Source organism: Lethenteron reissneri, chromosome 18 (assembly GCF_015708825.2).
Source record: "Lethenteron reissneri isolate LAM-NWPU_2019-01 chromosome 18, ASM1570882v1, whole genome shotgun sequence".
Lineage (NCBI taxonomy): Eukaryota > Metazoa > Chordata > Hyperoartia > Petromyzontiformes > Petromyzontidae > Lethenteron > Lethenteron reissneri.
Window position 1 is genome coordinate 10,002,551 of NC_083796.1, and position 27,981 is coordinate 10,030,531.

General features: G+C 43.2%; 1 protein-coding gene across 1 annotated transcript in view; it reads left to right on the plus strand.

Annotated features, from left to right (window-relative positions):
• Positions 1-27,981, plus strand: part of LOC133343847 (tight junction protein ZO-1-like) — a 209,840-nt gene that overhangs the window by 135,992 nt on the left and 45,867 nt on the right. Inside the window, exons 8-14 of the mRNA XM_061553758.1 lie at positions 379-547; positions 2,277-2,418; positions 16,309-16,487; positions 17,921-18,017; positions 21,859-22,009; positions 23,245-23,353; positions 25,708-25,927. Coding sequence (XP_061409742.1) covers positions 379-547; positions 2,277-2,418; positions 16,309-16,487; positions 17,921-18,017; positions 21,859-22,009; positions 23,245-23,353; positions 25,708-25,927 — 1,067 coding nt within the window. The remainder of the gene's footprint in view (positions 1-378; positions 548-2,276; positions 2,419-16,308; positions 16,488-17,920; positions 18,018-21,858; positions 22,010-23,244; positions 23,354-25,707; positions 25,928-27,981) is intronic.

Consider the following 27,981-nt stretch of genomic DNA (forward strand, 5'->3'; position numbering starts at 1 on the left):
AATAAAACAATTCATAATGCGCATAATGTTGCGGACCGAAGGCGCATTTCTGAGGCTCGGTTTGTACTTTGTGATCTGTGTTTAATTCTAGTGTCTAAAGCTTACATTTCAAAACTAACTTAAACTCGCTTCTTTGGATATTCAGCGTCCTCCCGAAAGGTCAGTTTAGTATGAAATGAGCAGCTGGCACTGCTACGTGTCAGTCTTCTTGAATGAAAAAAACCCGCGCATGTGTGGTGCCTATTAACCTCGTCATGTGGTCGACCATGAAACGAATTCTTCCATTGCAAAAGAACATTTTCAACCTTTTGTGGCTTCACAAAAGTACCTGGGCAAAAAGTTGAGGCGCTGTGGGAAAAACTACTTCTCTTCTGACAGATCAACGGCACAGTGACGGAGAACATGTCTTTGGCCGATGCCCGAAAGCTTATCGAGAGGTCAAAGGGCAAGTTGAGGATGGTGCTGCAGAGAGACGACCAGGGGACTCTCATCACCATTCCCGATTTGGAAGACTCCATCCCCTCCTCCAACCTCTCCGACAGGGATGGTACATAAGCCGAGCGTGCGACGCGGCCACTGCACGAAAGTTTTTTTTTTGCTGGGGGGGGGGGGGGAGTGGCAATGAGAACAAAGCACAAAGATGGTGAAATGTACACCTGTGACAGCCCACAGAGTAAACGCGTGGAACTTGGAAATATTTGCTCAGTGCCTGTGTGTGTGTGTAAACCCGGCGGCAATATGTGCAGACGTTTTTTTCTCCTTATTTTTTCTGTTATAATCACACCAAGAGAAATGTATCATGTTTTAAGTGTATGTTATTTGATTTAGAAATATCATATTATTGTATTGGCTTTATTACATTCATTACAGTGCGGTTTCTTATGGCACCTGCTGGCAGCTTGCTGTCAATAACATCCGGCAACATCGCATTTTCCCAATGGGCCTGACTAATAATGAGACCCACAAGGTTAAAACTGCTTCCATTGTTTTCCTGCTTAAGCATGTATATATTTTTTTTATGAAACGTTAGTCCGGAAGGCACATAGGCTGATGGACTACAAATAATTATTTGCATTGCAAAGATAGACGTTTGCCTGTTTACCTATCTATTTACTAAACGTTTGGTGTTGTTTGGGCCTCTGCAAGTACGTGGCTTTTTTTTTACACATGAACACCTTTTCAAACATTAACAGCATTAACGTCAGGAACACCTGCTTATCTTTTTATAGGCAAAATAAATAATGCTACGTTTCTTAGGGGGGAAAAATAGTAATTAAATTACACCTGCTTTGTCGTTTGGGGGGGGCCTAAGGACAATCAGATGAAACTTTCTTTCTCAGATTACCCGGCGTAACATCCCAATAGGCGTCAGGTTGAGGCTGATTGACTTAATTGACATGCTATGCCAAGTAGAAAGTGCACCCATCACTTGGCAGTTGGTCCCAGTAGTGGGCAGGCAAATGTGTATCATGGTGGGAAGCACCTGAGCATCTGGACAAGGTAGTGCATTGGCATCCTAATAGAAACAAATTAGTCATTCCTCTCTCTGGGGCCTATGCAATGTTGTGTGTGTGTGTGTATATGCAATGTTGTGTGTGTGTGTGTATATATATGGGAGAAACTGCCTGGGATGGAAGCGCATGAGATTCCATCGTTTCCTCGGGGTGGAAGTTGACGAGTGGAAGTAAAAGAAAAGAGACAGCTCTTTTTTTTTCAAGAGCTGCAGAAGGATTGCATAAAATATAAGTCGGCTATGATGCTGCAACACATTAATAAATGTATGTTTCTGAATTATTACAGTACCGCACTACGCCGAACTTTGCTCCGTTATCTGAGCATTTTCACACTCAATGTGTTCAAATCAAATTAGTCGGAATCATAATCTTTTTTTAAAGATCACTTCTATTTCTTCCGCGAATAAAATTTAAAAAAGAGACTGCACGTTACAAAGGGACAAAGCTAGTCGATGTGTAAGAATGTTGAAACTGAATGTAACATTGCTGCAAATGATGCTTTACAGGCGAAGATATCAGTTAGTCAGCATGCTCCTGAATTAATATGAGATACAATCGGTAGTAAGTGGTGAGGGTTATAAATGACCAACAAAAAACTATCGATTATTTCTATATTAAACGATATCAGGTGGTTGACAGTCAAATATTAACACTGTCAGGACAGTTTACCTCTCTGTTGTGCGCATTGTCTACAGGAGCCAGTGACGGGTTGCTTTCTTGTGTGCACAAGTGGTGACGATGCCCTTTGTTGTATGGCTACAGACATCTCTGAGATCCAGTCTCTGGTTTCGGAGCCGTCGGACGAAGCTCAGTCTCGTCAGAGCAGTCGCTCCCGCTCACGAGAGGACATCAGGTCTCCCGAGAGTGAAACGCCAAGCAGATCCACTGGCCAACCTTCCACCAGGTACCGCACCTTTTGGCACCACGGCTCTAACGGTACTCCATCTCACCCGAGTGTGTGTTCCTGTTTTTTATATTACACTTCTTTACCCAGGATAGCCTCACTAAATGTCCCGTGACTTTATTTTTAGGAAGATCGTTTTCGCAGTAGGGATGGGGGCAATGATTGCCGTGCATATTTCCGATTGGGTTATTTTGCAGGTGATTTTTAAAGTGTGGCCTATTTGGACCGTGTCGCCGACACACAGCGGCCCACTCTTGCGAATGACTTCAAGGGATCTTTAACGTCCACTGTGAAGCAGACGCTGCATATCGTATTGTTATCGCACCCTCAGTAATAACCGGGGCAGACGCTTGATTAGAACCATGAGCCTCTGCCACAAGCGGTAACCGCGCTGTTGTTGGGCCGCTTCACCGCTCAACAAGACGCACAGCCACACTTCCTGCTTCTTAATCAAACTATGGTTTTAATTTATCTTCACTGTTAAACTCACGTACGTCAGCGTTTTGCCTGATGTATATTTAGTTTTGTTAGACTCTGCTGCTGAAGCAGTATGAGCTGGTCACACAAACAATGACAGCATTGTCTTTCAGTATTATATGACGGTATTGAGTAAAGACAAAGCTGTGTTTGTTATGTGTCAATGCTTTGAGGTTCGTGTGACTTGTAAGGCATATACTCTTCCCCCAAAATCCATTGATGATTGAAGGTGAGTACATTAACGTTAAAATGCTTGATCTCTGTAATTACGCGAAAGTACGTATTCAGTTTATTTGAAGAGTAACAATGCCGAATGAAATCTTCGTAACTTTGGAGTGACTGAAGTAGTGCACTGGTGTCACTCACATCCTAAAGATCACCGGTGCGTGGAGGCCAAGACAGCACAGCAGCAGCCGAGTATGAAAGGCTGGTGACTTGGCATTGATAAAACAAAGTCATCATAAAGCCATGCGAACAAGCACATAAAATCAATAGGGAATGACAGCTGCTCCAAATCAAGGGGGGCTTGCATCTAGCACAAACAAGAAATGAAAGCAAAATCTGTGGAGCAAGCAGCTGCATGACTTCTCTGAAGAATGGGAAGCCCGCCAGGAAATGATAAGGGCGGTAAATCTACAACAAAGGACCGCGGAGAACAGACATTGGCGATGTATAGGAATGCAGTGGCATCCCTTGTCAGAGCATTGACCTTACCACTCCGTCACTGTAGCATTGAATAAGTGCCGACACTATTTTGTCCCCAAAAGGGGAGGTATGCTATAGAGGGGGATAGTTTGTAGAAATAATACATTAAAAGTCACATTCAGTTTTCGTATGCCTTCACTCACCACTTGGCTCCACCGCCCATTAGCTTCTTGACTTGCCACTCTCAACATGCCTTCGGTTGTACGGTGCTTGTCACTCGTACACGCTGACTCTTTCAACGTCAAATATTTGATGCGATATATTACAGAGCATGTGTCGAAGTGTATAGGTAGAGCGGTAAAGTATACTTACATAAGCCACAGCCAGTTATATATTTTCCATAGATTCGTGCAACCTCTTCAGCTGTTCACAAGTGTGGCCAATAGGAACATGCAAACATCTTTAACATGTTTAAGCAAAGGTTTCAGAATCAGAATCGTTATTTAGACTGGAGGAATCTGATGAATTATCAAGCTCATTTTTTTACAGATGTCCATATTTACTGGGGAAACTAAAGTGTTACATTTATTTGGGAATGTGCCCTGGATTTTGTTTGACATTGAATGTGGATCGGTTTTTGTTTCAAAAAAATGTGTGCTTCCACAGATTGTTTTAGTTTTTGTTGTTGTTTTGCCATCGCATTGCTTGAGGTTACAGGGCGTTTGCAAAAACAAACAAAACGGTGTAATATCGTCTTTGTCACTGAGTATTTATTAAAGGGTGGCCTGTGAAAGCGTTAAATCAGTCACAGCTAAGGGGATCACGCATGCGAAATGCTGCGGTGCGTTTTGTGACATGCTGGATAATGCCCGCTTTGTTCTGATGACACAAGTGGATGGTCACACTAATGGGCGAGGGGCCTGATAGCTCAAAGCAGAAATCGCACATCAACTAAAAATAAATGAATGCCGTGTAGTTAAATGTACACATACCTGTGCTTGCGGCATCAGCATTTATGCGGTACGAGTATATAATGCGTTAGCCTTTGACCCACCACATTTATTTTGCTTTGGGCAGCTCTCTAATGGTATTCTTTCCAGTACACCCTTTGCAAGATAGATAAAAGATAGATGAAATTATATTTCAAATCGGGGAAACTATTGCAAGATGAAAACCATTTTTGTTGTTGTTGCTTTTTATGCTTTATTAAAATGATTTAAAAGGTGACGTTTTTAACAGGGTAGTCAATTATTCAATGTACTTGCCATATCCTCGAAGTCTTACGAGCCGATATCATGACTGGTCCAAGCAAAGCCAGGGCTGCGTATTATAGGCATGTAAAGACGAATTGATTAATTGATTAATACAGTGCATATTGTTAAGCTCAGGATGCACGTGTAAATTCAAATGTGACTAACATGTAAAACAAATAATGGAATCTTCAATGAGTGATCCTATATTACAGCTCAACATGGGGTACAATTAATGACATATAACATCAAATTGTATACTGCTGTACAGTAATGTCTCAGAGTACGCTGACTCAGAGTGCGCGGACCCGCTCATACGGGACCGACCCCGAATCAAACTTACACTAACGTGGATTTGAGGGCTTGTAACTGTATCGCCCGCGCAAGAAACAAGTCCAGAAAATATCGTGTTCTATCTGACCTGGATGCTACTGATGATTAGTGAATAATTTACTGTACAGTACTGTACTTTATTAACATGTATGTACATTTATATCCATTTTATATGCACTCCTATATTGTGTATATACACTCGTATAGGCGAACACCCCCAAATTACGCGAATTCGCGCTTATGTGGGGGTACACGGAACCCAACCCTCTGAGACCTTGCTTTACAACATAATTCACAAGAGTCCGTCTTCGCTTGTCTGTATTAGCCCACATTCAGATAACTAACTTGCCATAGAGTCTGAATTATGGTATATTTACCCAGTTCTCCCTTACACTTGTTATATTTTTCTCACGTATTCACCTGGTTATAAACCAATTGATTGAATGGTATCTGGTCATTTTTACTATTCAACTTAGAAACTGGTTTCGAAATAACTGTAATTTTAGTAAAAGTGCTCTAATGAATCTAAAGTATGAAAATAACATTTAACATTTGTATTCTGGCGAATTGCCCGATGATGCTGGATGCAATTACCAGCGAAACGTCGCACTCAAATTGTAAATGTTGTGGTTTCACGCTTCAACACACCGGTGGGCTAAAGCAGTGAACTATTTGTCTTTTGTCAACGTGACACTTTTTTACTGATTGGCCGTGTCGGGTGGTGGAGGGTTACGACACATTTATAAATAACGCGATCTAAACCCAAAAACGTTGATTATGAATAATATTGGTCGCGAAAGCCTACGTGTTAAACTGATTTGTATCCATGTGTATCTTCTTTGATTTGGTACCACATATAGCTATGGTCCCGTGTTAGGATTAATGTTCTTTTGACCAGCACACACAAGTGATGTATGTGCTTACATTGAGTTTGAGGCACATTTGTTTTGTTGCTTGGTACTGTAAAGTAAAATAAAATACATATAGGTTTCATTATATGTTCTGGTTATAGGGTAATGGCATATCGATCAGAAACATGGACAATTCTTGTTTTTTAAACGAAAAATTGCACAAAGAAGCGTGGAGAGATGCATGCTTGGAATTACTTTTAGAGACAGCAGCAGGCGGAGGAGCACACGGATTGGAGAGCATGTGCAGGTTAAAGACATTGTTCTAACTGTTTAAGAAAAGTCCGTGGGCTTGTTGCAGGACACATCGCTAGATGCGGTGGAGGCCCTGTGGTCAATAAATGTTGGAGTGGCAGTCAAGGGCTGGAAAGTGCCTGGATTTTTTGCCGAACAAGGAGATGGAGCACTGCAATCAGCTCGTGTGCAGATGCTAGGTGGATTATCTTACCTTATATATATAGGGCCTTACTCCGAGGCGCTTTGCAATCATTGTACAATTATACATTAGATTGTAGTGATTGCAATAAAGAGTGGGATCGTGAGAGATGGTGGCAGCTTTGTAAGGTCGTGGCTGCTGATGAGAGGATAATATGTGCCTATGTAGTGGTGTATATGTAATGCTGTATCGGTGTTAGTGCACACAAGGTTTGCAAATTCCTTTGACAGTTCTTACTGACTACTGCTGTCCTGCTAATGGTGCTCATCATGCAACTATGAACGCATCTCTGCTGCTATACAGGATCCTCTTGAGGGTGTTCCTTTAACTAAACTCCTCATTTCTGAAGAACTTAAAGGAAAATACTGTATGTAAGAAACAAGAAATTCAGGAAAAAATTTGATTGAACAATTGAACAGGCTTAAGCACAAGTAACTTATTTCTAATTGAAAATAATTGAAATCATGGTTTATAATAGATCTGCCATGAAGAAGGGCTCATGTTAGAAATGTTGGGCAATTTCTATTTTTCTTGAGGGCAGTGTTTATTCACGATTGTGTTGATATCTTTGTTATCCATGCGTACAGGTCGTGTCTTGGTTGTTGTCATGGAACTTGAGTTCATTGTAAACACTCCATTCATAACCTTTTAGAGTACTCTAGTTGTTTAGTGGAACATGGTTATACGGCCCTTTGTCATTATACTGATGAACTAAATTCTCCGGCACCCTATGTCAATCCATAGGTGTTTGACCATATTTCACGTGGCTGGTGATATAGTTCACTGAAAAATATCACCTGATTGTTGTCCATGTGATCATTTCCTTTTGTCCATGTGTCCTAAAGTAAAAGGTTTCAGAAACTTTTGACACAAAGAGAGCGCGAGAATTACAGGTTTAACAGCGTCACTAAACAATGGAGGATTTAGCATGACAGGTTGTTTACCTACTGTAAAGCCAGCCTGCGTTGTTTCACACGTTCTCGTAGCAAGTGCGACAAGTCACGAAAAATAATGCAACATGTCCTCATTTAAAAAAAAATGTTTTTGCAAACTGCAAGTATTTTTCAATGTTGATTTGCCCCGTTGATAGGTATTTGCTTTTTTGTCTTCATCCCACAAAATAAATACCATCAACAAACCGACTATAGAAGTAGTTCATCTTTTCAAATACAAGCAAAGCCAACTTTGACCTTAAAAGGTAAAAGCATGAATGTGACTGAACAAAATATATTTAAATATTGAAAACGTGCTGAAGGCAGTGCCGCTTATAGGGATGCGGACTTTAATACAACGCATCTGCGTAGAAAACAAATCACAACACTGGAATTATCGTGCGTTATCTATGATATAATTTTGTGTCGACTAAGACCCATTCCTTACTGAGAGTGTCCTTGCCTATTTACATTGGGCAGTTGACCAGCTTTGGTTTAAGCAAGCCTGACTGCTGATGAGACTGGATGTCAAATCAGTCCAGAATGTGTTAGTTATGAACTAATGCTGTTGATAACATTCACTCCCAGAAGGCCGTGCTGCTTTCATATTTTTTTATGTGGACAGATAAATATGCAAAGGAGACTTCATTTTGTTCTATATTTAAAGACCTTCATCACGGATCTTACACGTGGTACTGTACGTGTATTTAAAGATCAACTTTCTTAACCACCTTTCTTCGTTCTTTATTAAAGTTAGCTTTAAAGACATGCACTTTTAAAAAAAATACTTGCAAGGCCAAGAGCTGGGAAGCTTATTATCTTTAATGTGTCTGCTCCACAAATCGATGATGATGCATTGAATGCGTATAGAGCAGCTGTTTGTGACACCGATGTTCTTGGTATCTCTAAGGCCCCATCCTCAGGCATGCTTAATGCTGCCGCGTGTGCGGTGGTTGTTACTGCCGTGGTTACGTCTGCATACAAATAACTTATTCACAACCAATTTGGGAGCTGTCTTGGTCAACCTTGTACAAACGCACACTTGATCAGTTGTGACTGGTGAAAAGTTATGTAGCTTGTGTGTAGCCACGCATTAGATCTCACATCGAGGAGAGGCTTGTAGTGGTGCTACTGTGTGTGCATTACATAAATAAGAACATAATTGGCAACAACATGAAAACGCGATATTTTTCCACTACAGTATGTACATTTCTGGACTGTCAAGTTATAGTCCTGTGCGTTATAAAACCACTCCGTTTTGAATTGCATTATATTTGAGTGTGTAACTTGTCACTGGAATATCACACGACACATTGAGTTACCCACTGTAAATGATGGTAAACGGTCATGATTTATGTGCTGCCAGTGTTCCTGTGTAAAACACTTTGCCTCTCTATTCATACATCATTGCAGATGGATGGGGGGTTATCTCCCTCTGCAATCACTTACTTAAAATACTCCATATTTGCAAGCTCACGCCAGTGGTAAAAATCTATGACCAAATTATAACGTGATGCAGATGTCCAGTCCAATTGTAGTTCTTGCTTCAGGCTTTTCATTATGAGTCTTTAGCATTTTGCACACATGTGCTCTTTAATTACCCCTTTTTCCCTTGTGTATTACACAAGACTACAGGCAAAGGTTGTCAGTAAACATTTAGAAAGTAAATTAGTATAACCTTGTTTCATTTGGATATTAAATATTGGGAGAACATTCCAATTATAAACGTGTGAAGTACCACACTTTCATCAAGTGATGTGTACAAAGGCAATATAGTAATGCTAATTTAATTGGTTATCTTTATGCATGTAATTTTAAGTAGACATGGTAGTGTATGAGAACACATCCAGTTTCAAAGTTAATGAATAATTGATGTTGTATGCCTGGCTATTTAGCTATTTACATTTGAAATAGTTTACTATACTCCTATTGCTATTGGCCCCATGTGTTACCAGTGTTACTGCAGTGGAAACTGTTAGCACACCTTGCACAATACCATAATTTAGCCAAAAACGTCACAACTGCCACAGCATCAACATTTTTTGCGGTAATATGTTGTCCACATTCACGCTGCTGAAATTGTGGATCCCCGATTTTTCACGTTAACTCACAACAAACGATCATCTGAAGGGCGTCAAACATGCTCAACCCTGCTGACAGACCTAGCTGACCAATCGGGCTCCCATCTAACGCACATTAGCCAAGCCCACATAGCCTCATGGCCCCCGCAGAGCGTGGGGACCAGAAGGCCAGGGCGCTGGGTATGCTCCTGGCCCAGAACACATCTGTTTCTGTGCTGCCAGAGCTTTCCTTCCCAGGGATCATGAAAGTGAGGTGTGGACACGGATCAATCTCTCACGAGAGTGAGGAGTGGACACGGATCAATCTCTCACGAGAGTGAGGTGTGAACACGGATCAATCTCTCACCAAAGTGAGGTGTGAACACGGATCAACCTCTCACCAAAGTGAGGTGTGAACACGGATCAATCTCTCACGAAAGTGAGGAGTGAACACGGATCAATCTCTCACCAAAGTGAGGAGTGGACACGGATCAATCTCTCACCAAAGTGAGGAGTGAACACGGATCAATCTCTCACCAAAGTGAGGAGTGGACACGGATCAATCTCTCACGAAAGTGAGGTGTGAACACGGAACAATCTCTCACCAAAGTGAGGAGTGAACACGGATCAATCTCTCACCAAAGTGAGGAGTGAACACGGATCAATCTCTCACCAAAGTGAGGTGTGAACACGGATCAATCTCTCACCAAAGTGAGGAGTGGACACGGATCAATCTCTCACCAAAGTGAGGAGTGGACACGGATCAATCTCTCACCAAAGTGAGGAGTGAACACGGATCAATCTCTCACCAAAGTGAGGTGTGAACACGGATCAATCTCTCACCAAAGTGAGGAGTGGACACGGATCAATCTCTCACCAAAGTGAGGTGTGGACACGGATCAATCTCTCACCAAAGTGAGGAGTGAACACGGATCAATCTCTCACCAAAGTGAGGAGTGGACACGGATCAATCTCTCACCAAAGTGAGGTGTGGACACGGATCAATCTCTCACCAAAGTGAGGTGTGAACACGGATCAATCTCTCACGAGAGTGAGGAGTGAACACGGATCAATCTCTCACCAAAGTGAGGTGTGGACACGGATCAATCTCTCACGAGAGTGAGGAGTGAACACGGATCAATCTCTCACCAAAGTGAGGAGTGGACACGGATCAATCTCTCACCAAAGTGAGGAGTGAACACAGATCAATCTCTCACCAAAGTGAGGCGTGGACACGGATCAATCTCTCACCAAAGTGAGGTGTGGACACGGATCAATCTCTCACCAAAGTGAGGAGTGAACACGGATCAATCTCTCACCAAAGTGAGGTGTGAACACGGATCAATCTCTCACCAAAGTGAGGAGTGAACACGGATCAATCTCTCACCAAAGTGAGGAGTGAACACGGATCAATCTCTCACCAAAGTGAGGAGTGGACACGGATCAATCTCTCACCAAAGTGAGGCGTGGACTCGGATCAATCTCTCACCAAAGTGAGGTGTGGACACGGATCAATCTCTCACCAAAGTGAGGTGTGGACACGGATCAATCTCTCACCAAAGTGAGGAGTGAACACGGATCAATCTCTCACCAAAGTGAGGAGTGGACACGGATCAATCTCTCATGAAAGTGAGGAGTGAACACGGATCAATCTTTCACCAAAGTGAGGAGTGAACACGGATCAATCTCTCACGAGAGTGAGGAGTGAACACGGATCAATCTCTCACCAAAGTGAGGTGTGGACACGGATCAATCTCTCACGAGAGTGAGGAGTGAACACGGATCAATCTCTCACCAAAGTGAGGTGTGGACACGGATCAATCTCTCACCAAAGTGAGGAGTGAACACAGATCAATCTCTCACCAAAGTGAGGTGTGAACACGGATCAATCTCTCACCAAAGTGAGGAGTGAACACGGATCAATCTCTCACCAAAGTGAGGAGTGGACACGGATCAATCTCTCATGAAAGTGAGGAGTGAACACGGATCAATCTCTCACCAAAGTGAGGAGTGAACACGGATCAATCTCTCACCAAAGTGAGGCGTGGACTCGGATCAATCTCTCACCAAAGTGAGGTGTGAACACGGATCAATCTCTCACCAAAGTGAGGTGTGAACACGGATCAATCTCTCACGAAAGTGCGGTGTGAACACGGATCAATCTCTCACCAAAGTGAGGAGTGAACACGGATCAATCTCTCACCAAAGTGAGGAGTGAACACGGATCAATCTCTCACCAAAGTGAGGAGTGAACACGGATCAATCTCTCACCAAAGTGAGGAGTGAACACGGATCAATCTCTCACCAAAGTGAGGAGTGAACACGGATCAATCTCTCACCAAAGTGAGGAGTGAACACGGATCAATCTCTCACGAAAGTGAGGTGTGGACACGGATCAATCTCTCACGAAAGTGAGGAGTGAACACGGATCAATCTCTCACCAAAGTGAGGAGTGAACACGGATCAATCTCTCATGAAAGTGAGGAGTGAACACGGATCAATCTCTCACCAAAGTGAGGTGTGAACACGGATCAATCTCTCACCAAAGTGAGGAGTGGACACGGATCAATCTCTCACGAAAGTGAGGAGTGAACACGGATCAATCTCTCACCAAAGTGAGGAGTGAACACGGATCAATCTCTCACCAAAGTGAGGAGTGGACACGGATCAATCTCTCACCAAAGTGAGGTGTGAACACGGATCAATCTCTCACCAAAGTGAGGAGTGGACACGGATCAATCTCTCACGAGAGTGAGGTGTGAACACGGATCAATCTCTCATGAAAGTGAGGAGTGGACACGGATCAATCTCACGAGAGTGAGGAGTGGACACGGATCAATCTCTCACCAAAGTGAGGAGTGGACACGGATCAATCTCTCACCAAAGTGAGGAGTGGACACGGATCAATCTCTCACGAGAGTGAGGTGTGAACACGGATCAATCTCTCATGAAAGTGAGGAGTGGACACGGATCAATCTCACGAGAGTGAGGAGTGGACACGGATCAATCTTTCACCAAAGTGAGGAGTGAACACGGATCAATCTCTCACCAAAGTGAGGAGTGGACACGGATCAATCTCTCACCAAAGTGAGGAGTGGACACGGATCAATCTCTCACCAAAGTGAGGAGTGGACACGGATCAATCTCTCACCAAAGTGAGGAGTGGACACGGATCAATCTCTCATGACAGTGAGGCGTGGACTCGGATCAATCTCTCACGAAAGTGAGGAGTGGACACGGATCAATCTCTCACCAAAGTGAGGAGTGGACACGGATCAATCTCTCACCAAAGTGAGGTGTGAACACGGATCAATCTCTCACCAAAGTGAGGAGTGGACACGGATCAATCTCTCACCAAAGTGAGGAGTGGACACGGATCAATCTCTCACGAAAGTGAGGAGTGGACACGGATCAACCTCTCACGAAAGTGAGGAGTGAACACGGATCAACCTCTCACCAAAGTGAGGAGTGGACACGGATCAATCTCTCACCAAAGTGAGGAGTGGACAGGGATCAATCTCTCACGAAAGTGAGGTGTGGACACGGATCAATCTCTCATGAAAGTGAGGAGTGAACACGGATCAATCTCTCACCAAAGTGAGGTGTGAACACGGATCAATCTCTCACCAAAGTGAGGAGTGGACACGGATCAATCTCTCACCAAAGTGAGGTGTGGACATGGATCAATCTCTCACGAAAGTGAGGTGTGAACACGGATCAATCTCTCACGAAAGTGAGGAGTGGACACGGATCAATCTCTCACCAAAGTGAGGAGTGGACACGGATCAATCTCTCACCAAAGTGAGGAGTGAACACGGATCAATCTCTCACCAAAGTGAGGAGTGAACACGGATCAATCTCTCACCAAAGTGAGGAGTGGACACGGATCAATCTCTCACGAGAGTGAGGAGTGGACACGGATCAATCTCTCACCAAAGTGAGGAGTTGACACGGATCAATCTCTCATGACAGTGAGGCGTGGACTCGGATCAATCTCAGGAGAGTGAGGAGTGGATACGGATCAATCTCTTTTCAAAATGGACTGAGTACGAGCCCAGGAGCCAGAATTGGTGTAGATTTAGAGAAGCATCAGTGTCAAACCAGGATAACTCGGTAACAGTGGTTGCAACAAAGCAATGACTTCTGCTTGAGGTTCACAATGCATGAGCAATGATATATAAGATGAAAAAACCCAATAAGATATTGTAGGGGTGCCACGATATTATTGTGGACTTCTGTAGAATGGTAATGCAAGCGATATTACAAGGCACTTGAGTGAAATCGGATTTTTGAGGAAATCATATATTTTTTAAAAAGTGATGGAGTGTTGTGAATGGCTATTTGAGTTTCATACCTGAATGTTTTAAAGTAATTCCTCCAAATCTTTATTTTGGCAATAGCAAATTGAATGTCACTTGGAACGAGCACACTGCGTACACATCCACTCACCGGCGTGTGCCAAGGACACAATGGCACGCAGACCATAAGTGAGGCCACGTAAATCATACAAATATTCCATTGACATGCTCAGCTTTTCTGAAACCCACATATCATCCTACCCAAAATGTGCAACGGCGAGACACATTTGCTTGCACAGTTTTAAGTCTTGAGACTTACATTTTCTCAGGAACTCCCGCTCCTGCTGGACATCTGTGAAATAGAGCTTCATAGCTCATCGGATTCTTCCAGGATAAAAGCAAGATTCCGATTCTGACTTTGGACCGTCACTCGGGATTGTTGTAACAAAGAGTGTTGTTTTTAAATGCACATAACTTAAAATGTGTGACATGCTTTGCTCCCATTGTGTGCGCAACTTCCAGCATGTGTCAAACTACCTCTGTTTTTAGAAGCGTTAACGACGGATCGTGCCGCGAGAGTCTTCTTAGCAAGACACTTGTTATCACGCAAATTATCACACGTCCAAGTTACATGTGCTTGCTATCCAGGCCAAGTTTCCCTCCACCTGCATACATTATGTAATGCGTAAACAGCTGGTCCCACGAGCCGAACACATCCTCCTGTTGGAGCACTCTACGTTAAAGTACACAATAGTTACGCAACATAGCAATTGGTTTAACCCTACCTTATGCTGCTGCATTTATTTGTTTAATGTAGAAAACTAAAATATTATATTGGTTGAATTCTGTTGCATTAGAGATGGTAATGCTAAGCATTAGTGTGTTTGTTAAAACCACAGCAGTGTGTGTGTACAAGGGTGTTCATGTGTATGGGGAGCGGTGGCGTAGCGGTTAGCGCTACGCTGCGCTACGAACTTGGTGACCCGAGGTCGATTCCTGATCACGGCCGACACCAGTGACTATTATCTGAACCTGTCCTGGGCCTCCTCTAGGTTGACTCGGCCTCAAATGAGTGCCCAATGTGGTGTGTAAACATCGCCACTGGGGAGACAAAAGCGGTCAGGCATAGTGCTGGCCATCTACCCCCTTCGTGTGCTGTGCCGGCCTTCATAGGTGCTCGCTAACAGCACCTGCCCCAAAAGTCGGTTAAGGCTATAAAGGGGATATTTGTCATGTGTACGCATGTCGAGGTGCGCGTATCTGCATGTGTATATGTGCTCCTGCGTATTTGTGTTGGTGGGAGCAGAGCACAGTGACTAGCACGCCATGCACCTGGCCATCTGCGTTTGATTCCCAGCAATGGCCAACATCAGTCGCAAGTTTTATCTGAACCAGCCGAGGTCAACTCGGCTTGAAATGAGTACCTGTTGTGGCATGTCAACATAAGCACTCTGGATACAAAGGTGACCGGGCACAGTGCTTGGTCACGCCACCCCTTCTTGCCCTGTGCCAGCCTTAAAAGGCGCTCACTATGACAGCACTTGTCCTGAAGGTCTCCATGACTATATGGGGATCTTTGTCTACGTGTACACGTGTGCATGTGTGTTCGCATGCACGCACACATACACATCCACGCTCGCGTGAGCAGTAGTGGCACAGTAGTTAGTTGCGCTGCGCTACGAACCCGGTAACCTGAGTTCGATTCCCGCTCATGGGCACCAACACCAGTGACGATTATCTAGGTAGACCCAGCCTCAAATACTTTCTGCAGTGTGTAAACATCATCACTGGGGAGACAAAGGCGTGGTGCTGGCCACCCACTATCTTGTGTGCCCTACCGGCCTTTGTAGGTGCTCGCTAAGAGCACTTGCCCCCAAAGTATGTTAAGGCTACATGGGGAATCTTTGTCTTTTGTGCATGCACGCATATGGTTGCACGAAATGCCGCAGTGTGATCTCCCATAATTAAAAACAGACAGGTATGGGAATATAAACACGTGTCGTATTACTCCCACATTGTCCGTCATGTTGGGTAGATCCTCGTTGCACAAAATGAACTGAAACTTTAATTGGCGCTTTCCCCCCAAACATTCACTAAGCTTTGAGCCTAAAATAATGTTTGTATAGACCACCTCAGTCTAATTTCTTTCCTTTCTGTTTTTCAGCAGTCTGTCAATGTTTGTAAGAATCAGCAGTTCATTCAATTCATCAGAGCTATTCATATGAATACTGACGAACCCACAGCTTATCATAGGCTCTTGCCAGTGATCAAATAAATAGTTCTCAAGATGATTTTTTTCTCTTGGTTGACTGAGATATGCAATTGAGTCATTCAGTCAATTGTGTCATGATGGGGCCTTTCAAAACAATTCTCGCTCTCTCTCTGCTCACAATGAGCCGCTCGTTTTTAAAGACCACACTTCTTAAAGGCCACCCAAAATCATCACCACAGAGCAGCTTCGCTTGGACATTACTGCAGCTCGAATGCGAACTCCGTCCCATGAAGCGGCTTAAAACGGTGTTCTGCTTCCCACCCGCACGCCCGCTCACAGCTCGAAGAGTGGCAGCGACCCCTCCAGCAAGACGCTGTCCGGTGGCGCCGTTCCCACCCCCTTCAAGAAGCTGGAGGACGGCCCCTTCAAGGGCACGGCCGTCGCGCCCCAAGTCGTGACCGGCCCCGAGCAGCCCGATGGAGGGGGCGGCAGCAGCACAAGCACAGCGCCACCCGCTGGTACGACCGCCGTGATGTCCGCGCCCACCACGGCACCAGCGTCCGCGGCGTCCGCATCGGCGTTTTTCGTGGGGGGGGCGGGGTGGGTGGTGGTCGTCTGCTCGCAGAGAGCCACCACAGGTTGCTCTGTGACCCTTTGGTTGAAATCGCCGACATCCATTTTCAGCCGCTGGCCGCTGGATCAAGTTTGCTAAAAGGGTCAAAGGGTGCTTATGGATTTATTACGCAGGTGGCTCACGAACTTGGAGTGAATTTTTGAGCTTTTAGGAAAATGAGGCAAGCGAGCAGCTTTGCCAGTGTAGTTTAAGGGGCCATCCATAAATTACGTCACGCACCTGGTCAGACATTTGTGACGATGTGTGACGGGGGGAGGGGGGGGTTTGATAAATGTGACGTCACATCAAAATGCGCAACTTTAAATAAAAATAGACAACACGTTCTACTTAATTAAATAGACTTTTTAATAAATGTTTTCTCCTACAACATCAGAGTGCAGCGCCACATTAATTACGCACTACAATGACAATAGTTTAAAGCGATTTGAAGCATGTTTTACTTTTGGGGGGGGGGCAGAGCTTTGTGACGTCGTATTTGAGGGGGGGTCTGACTTTTTGTGATGCCGTGTGACGGGGGGGGGGGTAAAAATCGTCCAAAATCGCGTGACATCATTTATGGACGGCCCCTAACTGGATTTCTCTTAATATCCTTGCGTGTTTGGTTAAAGACGCTCCATTCCACTTTCATCCAAAATTCACTGATAGAGACATTTGCTAAATATGGCTTCAGTGGGAATCATGTGGATTGACTCAACATGACATGAACACACAGGGTAGTGTTTAGATTTAAAGCTTTCGTGACTGCAGGGATTCATCTTCTTGGTTATTTCGGTAAAGTCACATAAAAGGGAAATAATAAAATAATAAAAATACAAATAAAACATAATAAAATCATTCTCACGACGTTTCGGCTGCTTGCGTTGTGGCCGAAACGTCGTGAGAATTATTTTATTATGTTTTTATTGTTACTATTTTATTATTTCCCTTCTACGTGACTTTACCGAAAGAACCAAGAAGACAGGGTAGTGTGTTCACTTGGTGATGCTAAACTGTGCGACTCTTGAGATTTTAAACGTGTGGAGTCTTTTAAGGAAATCAGTCATTCATGTTATTCTTATTATCGTGCTCCTCTGATGGAAAACATCCATTCTAAATGAAAATTGAATTGGAATTTAATGATGTTATTTCTTGCTCTATAACTTATACACCTTCACAATTAACACAGTACACGAGAGCATTAAATTAATTGGAAATTAGAATCCAAGCCAATTTGTGTTTTTAATTACTGTAATCGGAAGCACGCATGGCTTCCGTGTATCGACACATTCAAGATCAATTGAGATGTGGTTCTCCTTTTGCCCTTACCTTTGCTAACAGAGCCTCGGCCCACATTCAGTCGAGGTGGGCAGCCCGATGTTGACCTCCCGGTGAGCCCCACACCCGCTCTGCCCAACAGTACTCTTCAGTATCAGGGGTAAGTTCACATTTACACACGCGCGCGCGCACACATACACTGCAAGATCCGACCTTGTCCATCCAGTGCTCACCGAGCTGCATTGGCTTCCGGTTTGCTGAACGAATAAGAATCAGAATATTTATTTATTTTGGAGGAATCCGATGAGCTATAAAGTTATTTTTCACTCATTACACACAAAGTGCTTGCCACAAATGAAACACAATACTTTGTTGATCTCGTCAAGGAGCATAAACCATCACGCGAACTCCGGTCATCCTCCCAGCGGAGTTTGGCTAACCATCGAACAAAGACGGTCTCCGCATCGTGCCCTTTGAGATGCACTTCTGCAGCCATCAGGAATGCTCTTCCTTCCGATATTAGGAAGCCACTGAAGCTATGCAATTTTAAATCTAGATTGAAAACTCGTTTCTTTAGAACTGCTTTTTGTGTTGAGTTTGTTCTTCCCGAACACCTCCGATTATCACGGTTGGCTACATACAGTAAGAGAGAAATTCAACACACATACAACAACAACAACCGCCATTCGCCACTAAGTGGCGGTGACGTCACCACGACGCTTGTGCCAGGCACAAACACACATACACACATATACACACATACACAGAGACAACGCGAAGCTCACCTGTCCGACGACCCATTAATGCAATTCCAGGCAACAGCTAACATTAGCGGCAAGTGATATCTCTTTACCAACCCGCACTTACGAGTGTGGAAAAGTATGATCAAATATCTCAATGACTGACAATGTACAGAGGGGCCTTCATCATGCCCCTAGCTGTAGAATGAATTGCCACGATTTTGGGGTCACAATTTCACTTAAGAATTGAGGTTTTTTTTTATATATCGGGGTGCTTTGTAACATCTGTTTTGAATATGGGGGTAAAATTTAGTGTCTCCATGCACACTACATGTGTACCAACGAGAATCGATTCTCGCGCGCACAAATTCCACAAATATTTCTTGCACAAATTTTCAGTTTTAATCCATGAAGTCACGCATTGTTACACACCTGCCAATTTTTTTGTCAATATAGCTTAAAACATACATTCATGTGGCTTTACTATAAATATAAAATTTAGCGGCAGGAGCCTTAGCAAAATTTAACGGCACTTGGATCCTACTTTGTCATCGCAAACTCATATTCTCATACATTAAGGACCATGGCCAGAGGCTTTGAATTTCAGCACAGGAGTGAACATCAGAGCAATGATCTCCTTTCATTATATTACACAAATCGGTCTTCGTGGCCGTCTCTTGCTTTTGGATTTTTTATTTGCTTCACTATCTTGCAGGCGTTTGTGTTGCCAATATATTCCTACAAACAGAACACCACGTAAAGAAACTCAAGAGCATCCCAGATACACTCACTTCCAGCCGATCCAAAATTATGCACGAAACCCATCTACTTGTACGGTAGCATGTCAACAAATTGTGTTCACTTAGTAACATTGATGGAACTAGAAGGTGTTGTGCGTATGTGCACTAGTTCAAGTATTTGAATATCTCTTCTCTTGAATTACATGTGCTGTTAGTGTCCACTCTCTTCATTTGTTTACGTTTATAAAAAAAAAACTATTCTTTGAGCCCTTCAGAAAATATGTTCATCCTTCAATGTCCGCTGTGTCGTGGTGATGCTAAGTAACTCGGATTGAACTCTACATTTGTGTTTTCAGTAAATATTACATTGCGATTAATTATTTTATTGCTATTCAGTGTTTATTAAATGCTTTGGATTCCGCTCTAAGCGAGAACCTTAACCTGTGATGTGCACAATCACACAAAGTGGGACAATCTAAAATGTTGCCCATTGTATTCTCACATAATTATGTTATTAAATTATGTTACTAAAAAGCTTAACAACATTGTTTTATGTAATGCACAACAACCTATTTACGTGACTTTACCGAAAGACACAAATAATATAACAAATATACACTTGAATGCATTGTACATAAAAAAATGTGGCAGTGCTCTTTGCTACCCAGAATTTTTACTTCGAATTTTACATGTATATAAAATAAGGCTTTTAAAACTGCAGTGTTCATTTTGACAGCGTTCAAGTTGTATGTGCACAGTGGTATGTGCGTAGTAGCCCTGCCAACCACACATTAGCAACAATTCACTGAGAAGAAGACATGGCAGGGATATATTATGCGTTAAAGCCACAGGAATTTTGTGCATGTTTTATAGAGGGTCTAATTTCTCAACATTGACCCATTAGCATCGATTCATGCATACATACATCTATTGGTGCTCAGTATTTTCTACCATAATTAATTTATCTCTTTGAAATACGGTAATATCATCATGCTGTGTTCGCACTACGTCACCTGACTGCATGCTTTTCCATACACTTTGTATGAAATTAAAACTTTTTTTGTTACTCTCCAGCCATTCCCTTTTCCTCCAAGAATTATATATATTCTTTAAACATGCTTTGTTAAAGTTTGCAGCATATAAAAACCCGTTAACATTCGGCGATAGCAATGCAATAATTTGTTTTCATTGCTGATCATTATATGGCATGTAATGTTAAGTATCGATGCCATATGACAAGAGACCCTTCATGCTACCATTATAAGCGAATTATGATATCATTGATGAGCTTTTATGGCCGCATCGTTGTGAGCATTTATGGGTGCACGCCTGTAAGTCATTGAAACAGCACACATGGGCGGCTGCACTATTTTCACGCAGATTTTCTTGTGCTCAAAACATTCAGCCTCTGCGCTTCAGGCTTATTACGCAATGTCCTCTGAACCATATGCTCGGTGTTTCAAGTTGGCAAAGGCACAATTCAGTTTGTCTCAATTATTTTTGCTCACAAATCTCAAACTAACGTGCCATTATTCTTTATTTTATCAATATATATAAAAAAGGGAAATTTGCTATTATGTGTGTCTGTTCAAAATGTTTAGCGTACTTCCCGACATGCAACAAACTTGAAATTTGCCATGTGGGTACTTTCCAGACTGTACACCATGCAAAAATAAAAAAAATACACTTTTGAATTTTTTTTTGGGGGGGGGGCGCAATAATGCATATATTTTGCACGGCAAGCGAGCTGTGACGTCACATTTGTCATGTGACCCGTGTGCGGAAGCGTAACGGAGTGTGCCTGCTGATCGTGGGTAAAGTGAAATACAAATGTGTTGCAGGTCTAAGGCGTTCTTCGCGCAGCATTGCTTTATTATTTCAGTCGTTTACTGCCGTACGCACCCTGAAAGTTGTGTGTAGTGGTTAGCGCGCTGCGCTACGAACCCGGCGACCCGAGTTCGATTCCCGCTCACGGCCACCACCGGTGATGATTATTTTAATCGGTCCTGGGCCTCCCCTAGATCGACTCAACCTCAAACGACTAGATGGTGTGGTGTGTAAACATCGCCACTGGGGAGACAAAGGCGGCCGGGTGTAGTGAATCCAAGTCCCGGGCGAAGCCGGGTAGTAAAGCTAGTACAGTAGAAATTGTGCTTCATGTTTCTACCAAGCATATAACTGCTTGAACCCGTGCTTTTAATGCAATGATGTTTGCACATCCTTGTGCTGTTCTCCTTTTGGCGGCCTTTAGTCGATAGCACGAGTAAGACAAAGCCACACAAGAGGCAGTCTCTGGTGCAGGCCAAAAGCACATTTGTTTGCACAGTTTACTTCAAATGTGTGGTTAATGCAGAATTTATGGCTTTGTAATCGGTGTCTATTTGTTGTTTGGACATCTAAACACCTGTATTTAGTGCATACACCCACTTCCACATAGATCTTCAAAATGCATTCTTTAACTGTAAGTTGAATATCATGTTATTCCCGTGGGCAATGTTTGTGCCGTGGACTCTTCGTGCAGCATGGAGATGAAGCTAGTGAAGTTTAGGAAGGGCGAGAGCGTTGGCCTGCGGCTGGCTGGTGGAAATGACGTGGGCATCTTTGTGGCGGGCGTGCAAGAGGGCAGTCCCGCATCAACCCAAGGGCTGGAGGAAGGGGACCAGCTACTCAAGGCAAGGCTACGGGCATCTGTGATTTTGGATGTGTTTGCGCGTGTACATGTTTGTGCGTGCTTGTCAGGGAGGGAGTTGGCACAGTTGGCGGTGGGAAGTATGGGTCGTGCATCTGCCAGTTACCCTAGCCAGTTAACCTATAACACCTGGGTCTGTCCCATGACCTTCTGCCAGCAAGCCTTTGCCACCTCACGTGGCCTCAAAATGTTCCTCATTTGGCACAAGCAATTGCGGTGATGTCATCGCTACTTAGTGGCAAATTGTAGCTGTCGGGAGCGGTGCTGCTAACCCAGCGGCCTCGGTTCAATGCCTGAATGTGTACATTCATGATTAGTCTCATCTGAACATGTCTTGGATCTCTACCCCTGATGATTTTGCCTCCACATTTCATGGGTCGACAACCTTCTATTAATATTTAATTCCCAATGAGACCATATTTGTCAATATTCTGCCATATTTACAATGTTAGTAGCTTGCACACAAGGCACAAAAACACATTTTAAGAGCGTCTGAAGAGAGATAATGCAGGAGCTCTTGTGTGCTCTTTAACAATTCAGCAGTCATCCCACCTTCATCGCTATAATTCTGTTTTAATGCAATAGTATGGCAAAGATGTAATTTCTGAAAAACCTGATCAATAATGAAATAACGGAGTAGGCAGGAAATATGGCACGGAAGAAAAGGAATAAAAGCATGCCAGCAGTTGTATAGATCTTTCTAACACTGATCACAAACAGTTCTCTTAACTAGCAAATGTTAATCGATGCACAACTCTGCATTAGTACAGTGTTTAATATGGCTTAATAACAATACATAATTTCTAATCTGATATTGATGTGCAAATGTGTTTCAACCTGTGTTGTCCTTTTGCACGTTTAGGTTGAATTCTTGCTTAGATGACGAGTTTTACATATTTCACGGCAGTGCTTCTTAACAGGGCGATTCCGTTTTTTTTCCTCCCCACATTACGTAACTGAAATGTCCTGTTGTATAATGGATCAAATTAATATTAGCGTTCTTGTACTATTGCCGTCAATTCTACTTCTCTGGGATTTCCATTGAACCGTTATGTAAGCAAATAAATTATTGTTGTTTTTGCCTTGTGCCATTGGCTCCCAGCCTGATTCAGTCATGACAATTAAGTTTGTCAAAACAAAGTGCCCCAGCAGCCCCACAAAAAATAATGACTGCTGCCTGCGCCGGTTAACAGATTGGCTTGTTATGTCGTGTTTCAGGTAAACAATGTGGATTTTCAGAACATAATTCGAGAGGAAGCTGTGCTCTTTCTCCTTGAGCTGCCCAAGGGGGAGGAAGTCAGCATCTTGGCTCAGCGCAAGAAGGACGGTGAGCCTTAATCATCTCGCTGCCACAATGGAGTACCCAGTAGAGGGAATACTTTAAACAGCTGCTTTATGGAAAGGCAACGTCTCACGATAGAAATTCTCGCAAATAATAAGTTGGCATGCCTGCTTAACAGTTTGAAACAGCTTAATTGGTCTCAGATGTTTAGTGCTGGGTAAGTTTCAAACACTGGACAAAGTAGCAAGAGTTTGTAGCACTGCCTCACCCAAACCTATTGGCCTCATAGATTCTTCCTTGTAGGCCATGCGCTTGCTGATGAATGAGTGGTTCTTGATCATTTTCTTAGTGAGTATTTCCATGAATGTGGCCATGTGTAAAATGTAGTGATGTTCAATGCAACATCAACTTAGTTCCCCTTGAAAGAGGATTAAAGGGAGTACGTGTTCATCAGACATGTTTGACACAGTGTGAAACAGTCGGGCATATAAAACAGTGTATTACCAATATTGACACAACCGGCAATTAATCATTGTTCCTTCGCCTTACACATTACACATTTCTAAGAATAGTTTCATGCTGTCCAATATGAGTCATACCACTTTTATAGTGATCTGTGCCCCCCAAAAGCAAGAGTCACCACTATACACTGCATGAAAAGTGCCAACTGGTCAAATGCAGTCACACAATGAATGGGTTTGAGCAAAGACAGAGGGGGGAGCAGTTTGGAGAGACACAGATGCCACTCTAAAAATGGAGAACACTCGCAATTTTAACAAAATTATGATATTTTTGTTCCATTAAAATCACATAATTCTGACATCTGGCAGAATGTAAGAAACCTGGTAATCCCTTGGCAGTCATTCATCGTTTACAGCGGTAAAATCATTCATACATTCTCATCATCGGCAGTTTTAGGCGTGATGTGGGCGGCATATAATTAGCATCAATTTTCAGAAATTGCAGTTATCTCATAATTACGCCGAGTCTTCATGGAAGATGTATGGGCATTGCATATAAAGTATTTTAAAAGCAAAGCTAAATGCGCAATGCAGCATTCTCCATATCGCACTGCCATTAAAGCTGAACACTACGACAAAAATGTAGTGCCATCTGCTTGCATACTTTCATTATACAGTAATTCATATTCTTACTTGATTTAATCAAACAGCACATTTCAGAAAACCATGCACATGAAGCAAATCCATGCAATATGTTCCAGATCATAAATTCCTGAGGGTTTGATGTTATTGTCCAGACATGTTATTTAAAATAATTGTTTAAATGTAATTTGTACCATATTAAATAAGTTGTTTTCTTCATAAAAACACTGCCACATATGTTGTGCAAGTTTTGTTGTATTTAAAATGAAATGAAAACTAAATAATATTTATTTTACCAGATAAGGCCCACTGAGCTATGCAGCTCTTTTTGAGAAGTGACCTGGTCACAAATGATAGCTCAACAAAGTGGCTTATCACGTGGAAATGTACAGCAGCCAAATACTCTAAATGCACCTTCATCACTTTAGAAGAGAGGTTGTTGGATACCATACATAGCTCATGTGCTGCGGAACTCCCAACTCCCTTAGCTCAGAGGTTGCCAGAAGATGCAGTACATCTGGTGATGGGACCCCAATGCGCAGAGTTTTCAATGTTTTCGGCCCATTCGTCCATTAATGTTTTATTAAAAAAGTATTCTTGAAACATCGCAAGGTAAAACCTGGTTGAGAAAATCGAATATTATCCAAGATAAAGGACACCTTCACAACACTTATTATTGTTAGTGCTTGTTCTCATAGGGGGCCTTAAGTCAGTTGTGGACATTTCAGATGTTCGTGACAGGGGCAAAATTCTTCCTTTGGTCGAACACTGCTTTTATCTCACAAAGTGGTACTTACCTCGTATTTCATCTCGACCAGATGGATGACAGCCTGAGTTGACCCCAGAGACTGGGATCTCATCTCTCGACCTCTCAACTGTGATTAGTGCACCCTAATCAAGTGCCACTTGATTTATCGTGGCAGAAATTAATTTAGGAACTTGTAGTTTATATTATCATTATAATGCAGACGCATGGGCATGTGTGTGCTATTGCAGTGGAGTGCGGTTGCATAGTGGTTAGTGCACTATGCTAGAAACCTGACGACCTGAGTTAAATTCATGCTTATGGCCAACATCAGTGGTGAATCTGAACTTGTCCTAAGCCTCCCCTATGCCGCCTCAACCATAAATGAGTACCTGGTGAGGTGCGAATGTAAGCACTGGAGAGGCAAAGACAGCCTGGTGTGGTGCTGTCCACCCCACGCCCTCTTGTGTGCCGCGCTGACTTTCAAACGGGTCGCTCGCTAACGGTTTATATCGCTATACAGGGGTCTTTCTCTTTCTCCGCTATTGCAGTCTATCGGCGGGTGGTGGAGTCGGACGTGGGGGATTCCTTCTACATCCGCACACACTTTGGCTACGAGAAGGAGACACCCTATGGCTTGAGCTTCACGCGGGGCGAGGTGTTCCGGGTCGTGGACACCCTCTACAACGGCAAGCTGGGCTCGTGGCTCGCCATTCGCATCGGCCGCAACCACCAGGAGGTGGAGCGTGGCATCATCCCCAACAAGAACAGGTGGGGTTGTGCACACACACGAGCCGCACAACCGCAGCCACATTGCAGTGTGTGTGTGTGTTGCCTTCTGAGAACAAGCACTATGGGGAGTGGTGGCACAGTAGTTTGCGCACTGTGCTACGAATCCACTGACCTGAGTTTGATTCCCGCTCACGGCCACCAACACCAGTGACTATTATCTGAACCGCCTCTAGGCCTCCGCTAGGTCGACTCAGCCTCATATGAGTACCTGGTGTGATGTGTAAACATCACCGCTGGGGAGACAAAGGTGGTCAGGCATGGTGCTGGCCATCCACCCCCTCGTGTACCGTGCCGGCCTTCATATGTGGTCACTAACAACACTTGCCCCAACTGGATGAAGACTATTGGGGGATCTTTGTCTTTGTGTGGGCTTCTGAGAACAAGCACTGCTACCACTGACCACATGTCAAACAAGGTTTTTCCGTGGCAAGTAAATACCATGTGATGTTGTGGCATGTCAAAGTTAGCATGCCACATACAAAAAACCTTTTAAAAATATAATACAGTGAGTCTTAAGAACTAACTTTAATTTTGGGGGCTTTCCCTGATTTTTATCAAACTTCATGGGAGATGAATTACTTTGTTCATTGATGGTGGAGATAGTGTACTTTTAAGTGTTGAGCATGATATTTTAACCTTAGGCTGACCCTGTCTGTAATTTAGGGGCCCATATTAGAAGAATCAGTACTTTGGATGTTTCTACAATAGTTATAGACTGTAGAATATACCCAATTCTATTTGTTCCAAGTTCTAAAAACGATGTTACTTGGAAATGTCTAGTTATAGACTCAATATTTGAGCCAAAGTGTAATATTCTAGAATTCACAGCTGTTACATCCTCATGAATAGATTTTAATCTAGCAACGAATGGAGCTTGGCTGGTGATGATACCTCAATGGATTCATAGCACAGTGTACGAACCGCTGTACGACTGCTCGCCCCAATACGTCTCAAATACCTATAAGATGTATTGATACAAGCGGCTTAACTACATTTTAACGTGGCATTCAAATAATTTTCCACTTGATATTTTTGTTATTAAGATATTATTGGTTTGCTTTGGACCCAATGTTGTAGTGCTCTGCTTGTTGAAGCAAACCAAGCTTGTTGGTTTTAAACGTGGGTGTATCGCCCCCTGTGGGCCAGCCCGTGGTAGCAGCGACTTCAAACATAACGGTCATTCTTAATTTGGAGCTTTCGTGACTGCAGGGATTACTCTTTGGTTCTTTCGGTGAAGTCACGTATAAAGATACAAGAATAAATTAAATAATAGCATACTACGACGTTTCGATTGCAACACAAGCAATCATCATCAGGTATAAAAGAAATGGCAACAAAAATCTAATCTGTCTATAGTTTTCTGGTTAGATTTTTGTTGCTATTTCTTTTATACCTGATGATGATCGCTTGTGTTGCAATCGAAACGTCGTGGTATGCTATTATTTAATTTATTATTTTATCTTTATACGTGACTTTACCGAAAGAACCAAAGAGCATAACGGTCATGTTTATGGAATGTGTGGCACGCAACTAGAGCTGGGACGATTAGTTTATTAAGTCTAATTAATCAAATTTAATTAATCAACTCCAAACTATAATCAAGTTCTTTTCTTGTGGTCAATTTCTCGGGCCTCTTTAAAAATGGTGGCCACCACCCCCCCCCCCCCCACATCCTGCCTCCTTGAAGACAAGAACCTCCCCCCCCCTCCTACAAGTCATGCCCAGCATGACCCTGCCCATGATGCGATGCCATCGCCAAGCCCCACGCATTACCTCGTCGAAGAACAATAGGTAGAGTACATAATACAGGTGTTTTGTGGTGAGGTCGCATGAATATAATGTGTCGTTAAACCTGCCACCACCCGACACAGCCAATTAGTAAGGTTTGTCACGTAAACAGAACATTCTAATTCGTTACTAGTACAGCACACCGGTGTGTTGGAGAGCAAAGCCACAACATTTACGATCTGAGTACGACGTTTCGCCAGTAATTACGACTAGCTTCATCAGGCGATAGCCAGATTTGTGGAGAA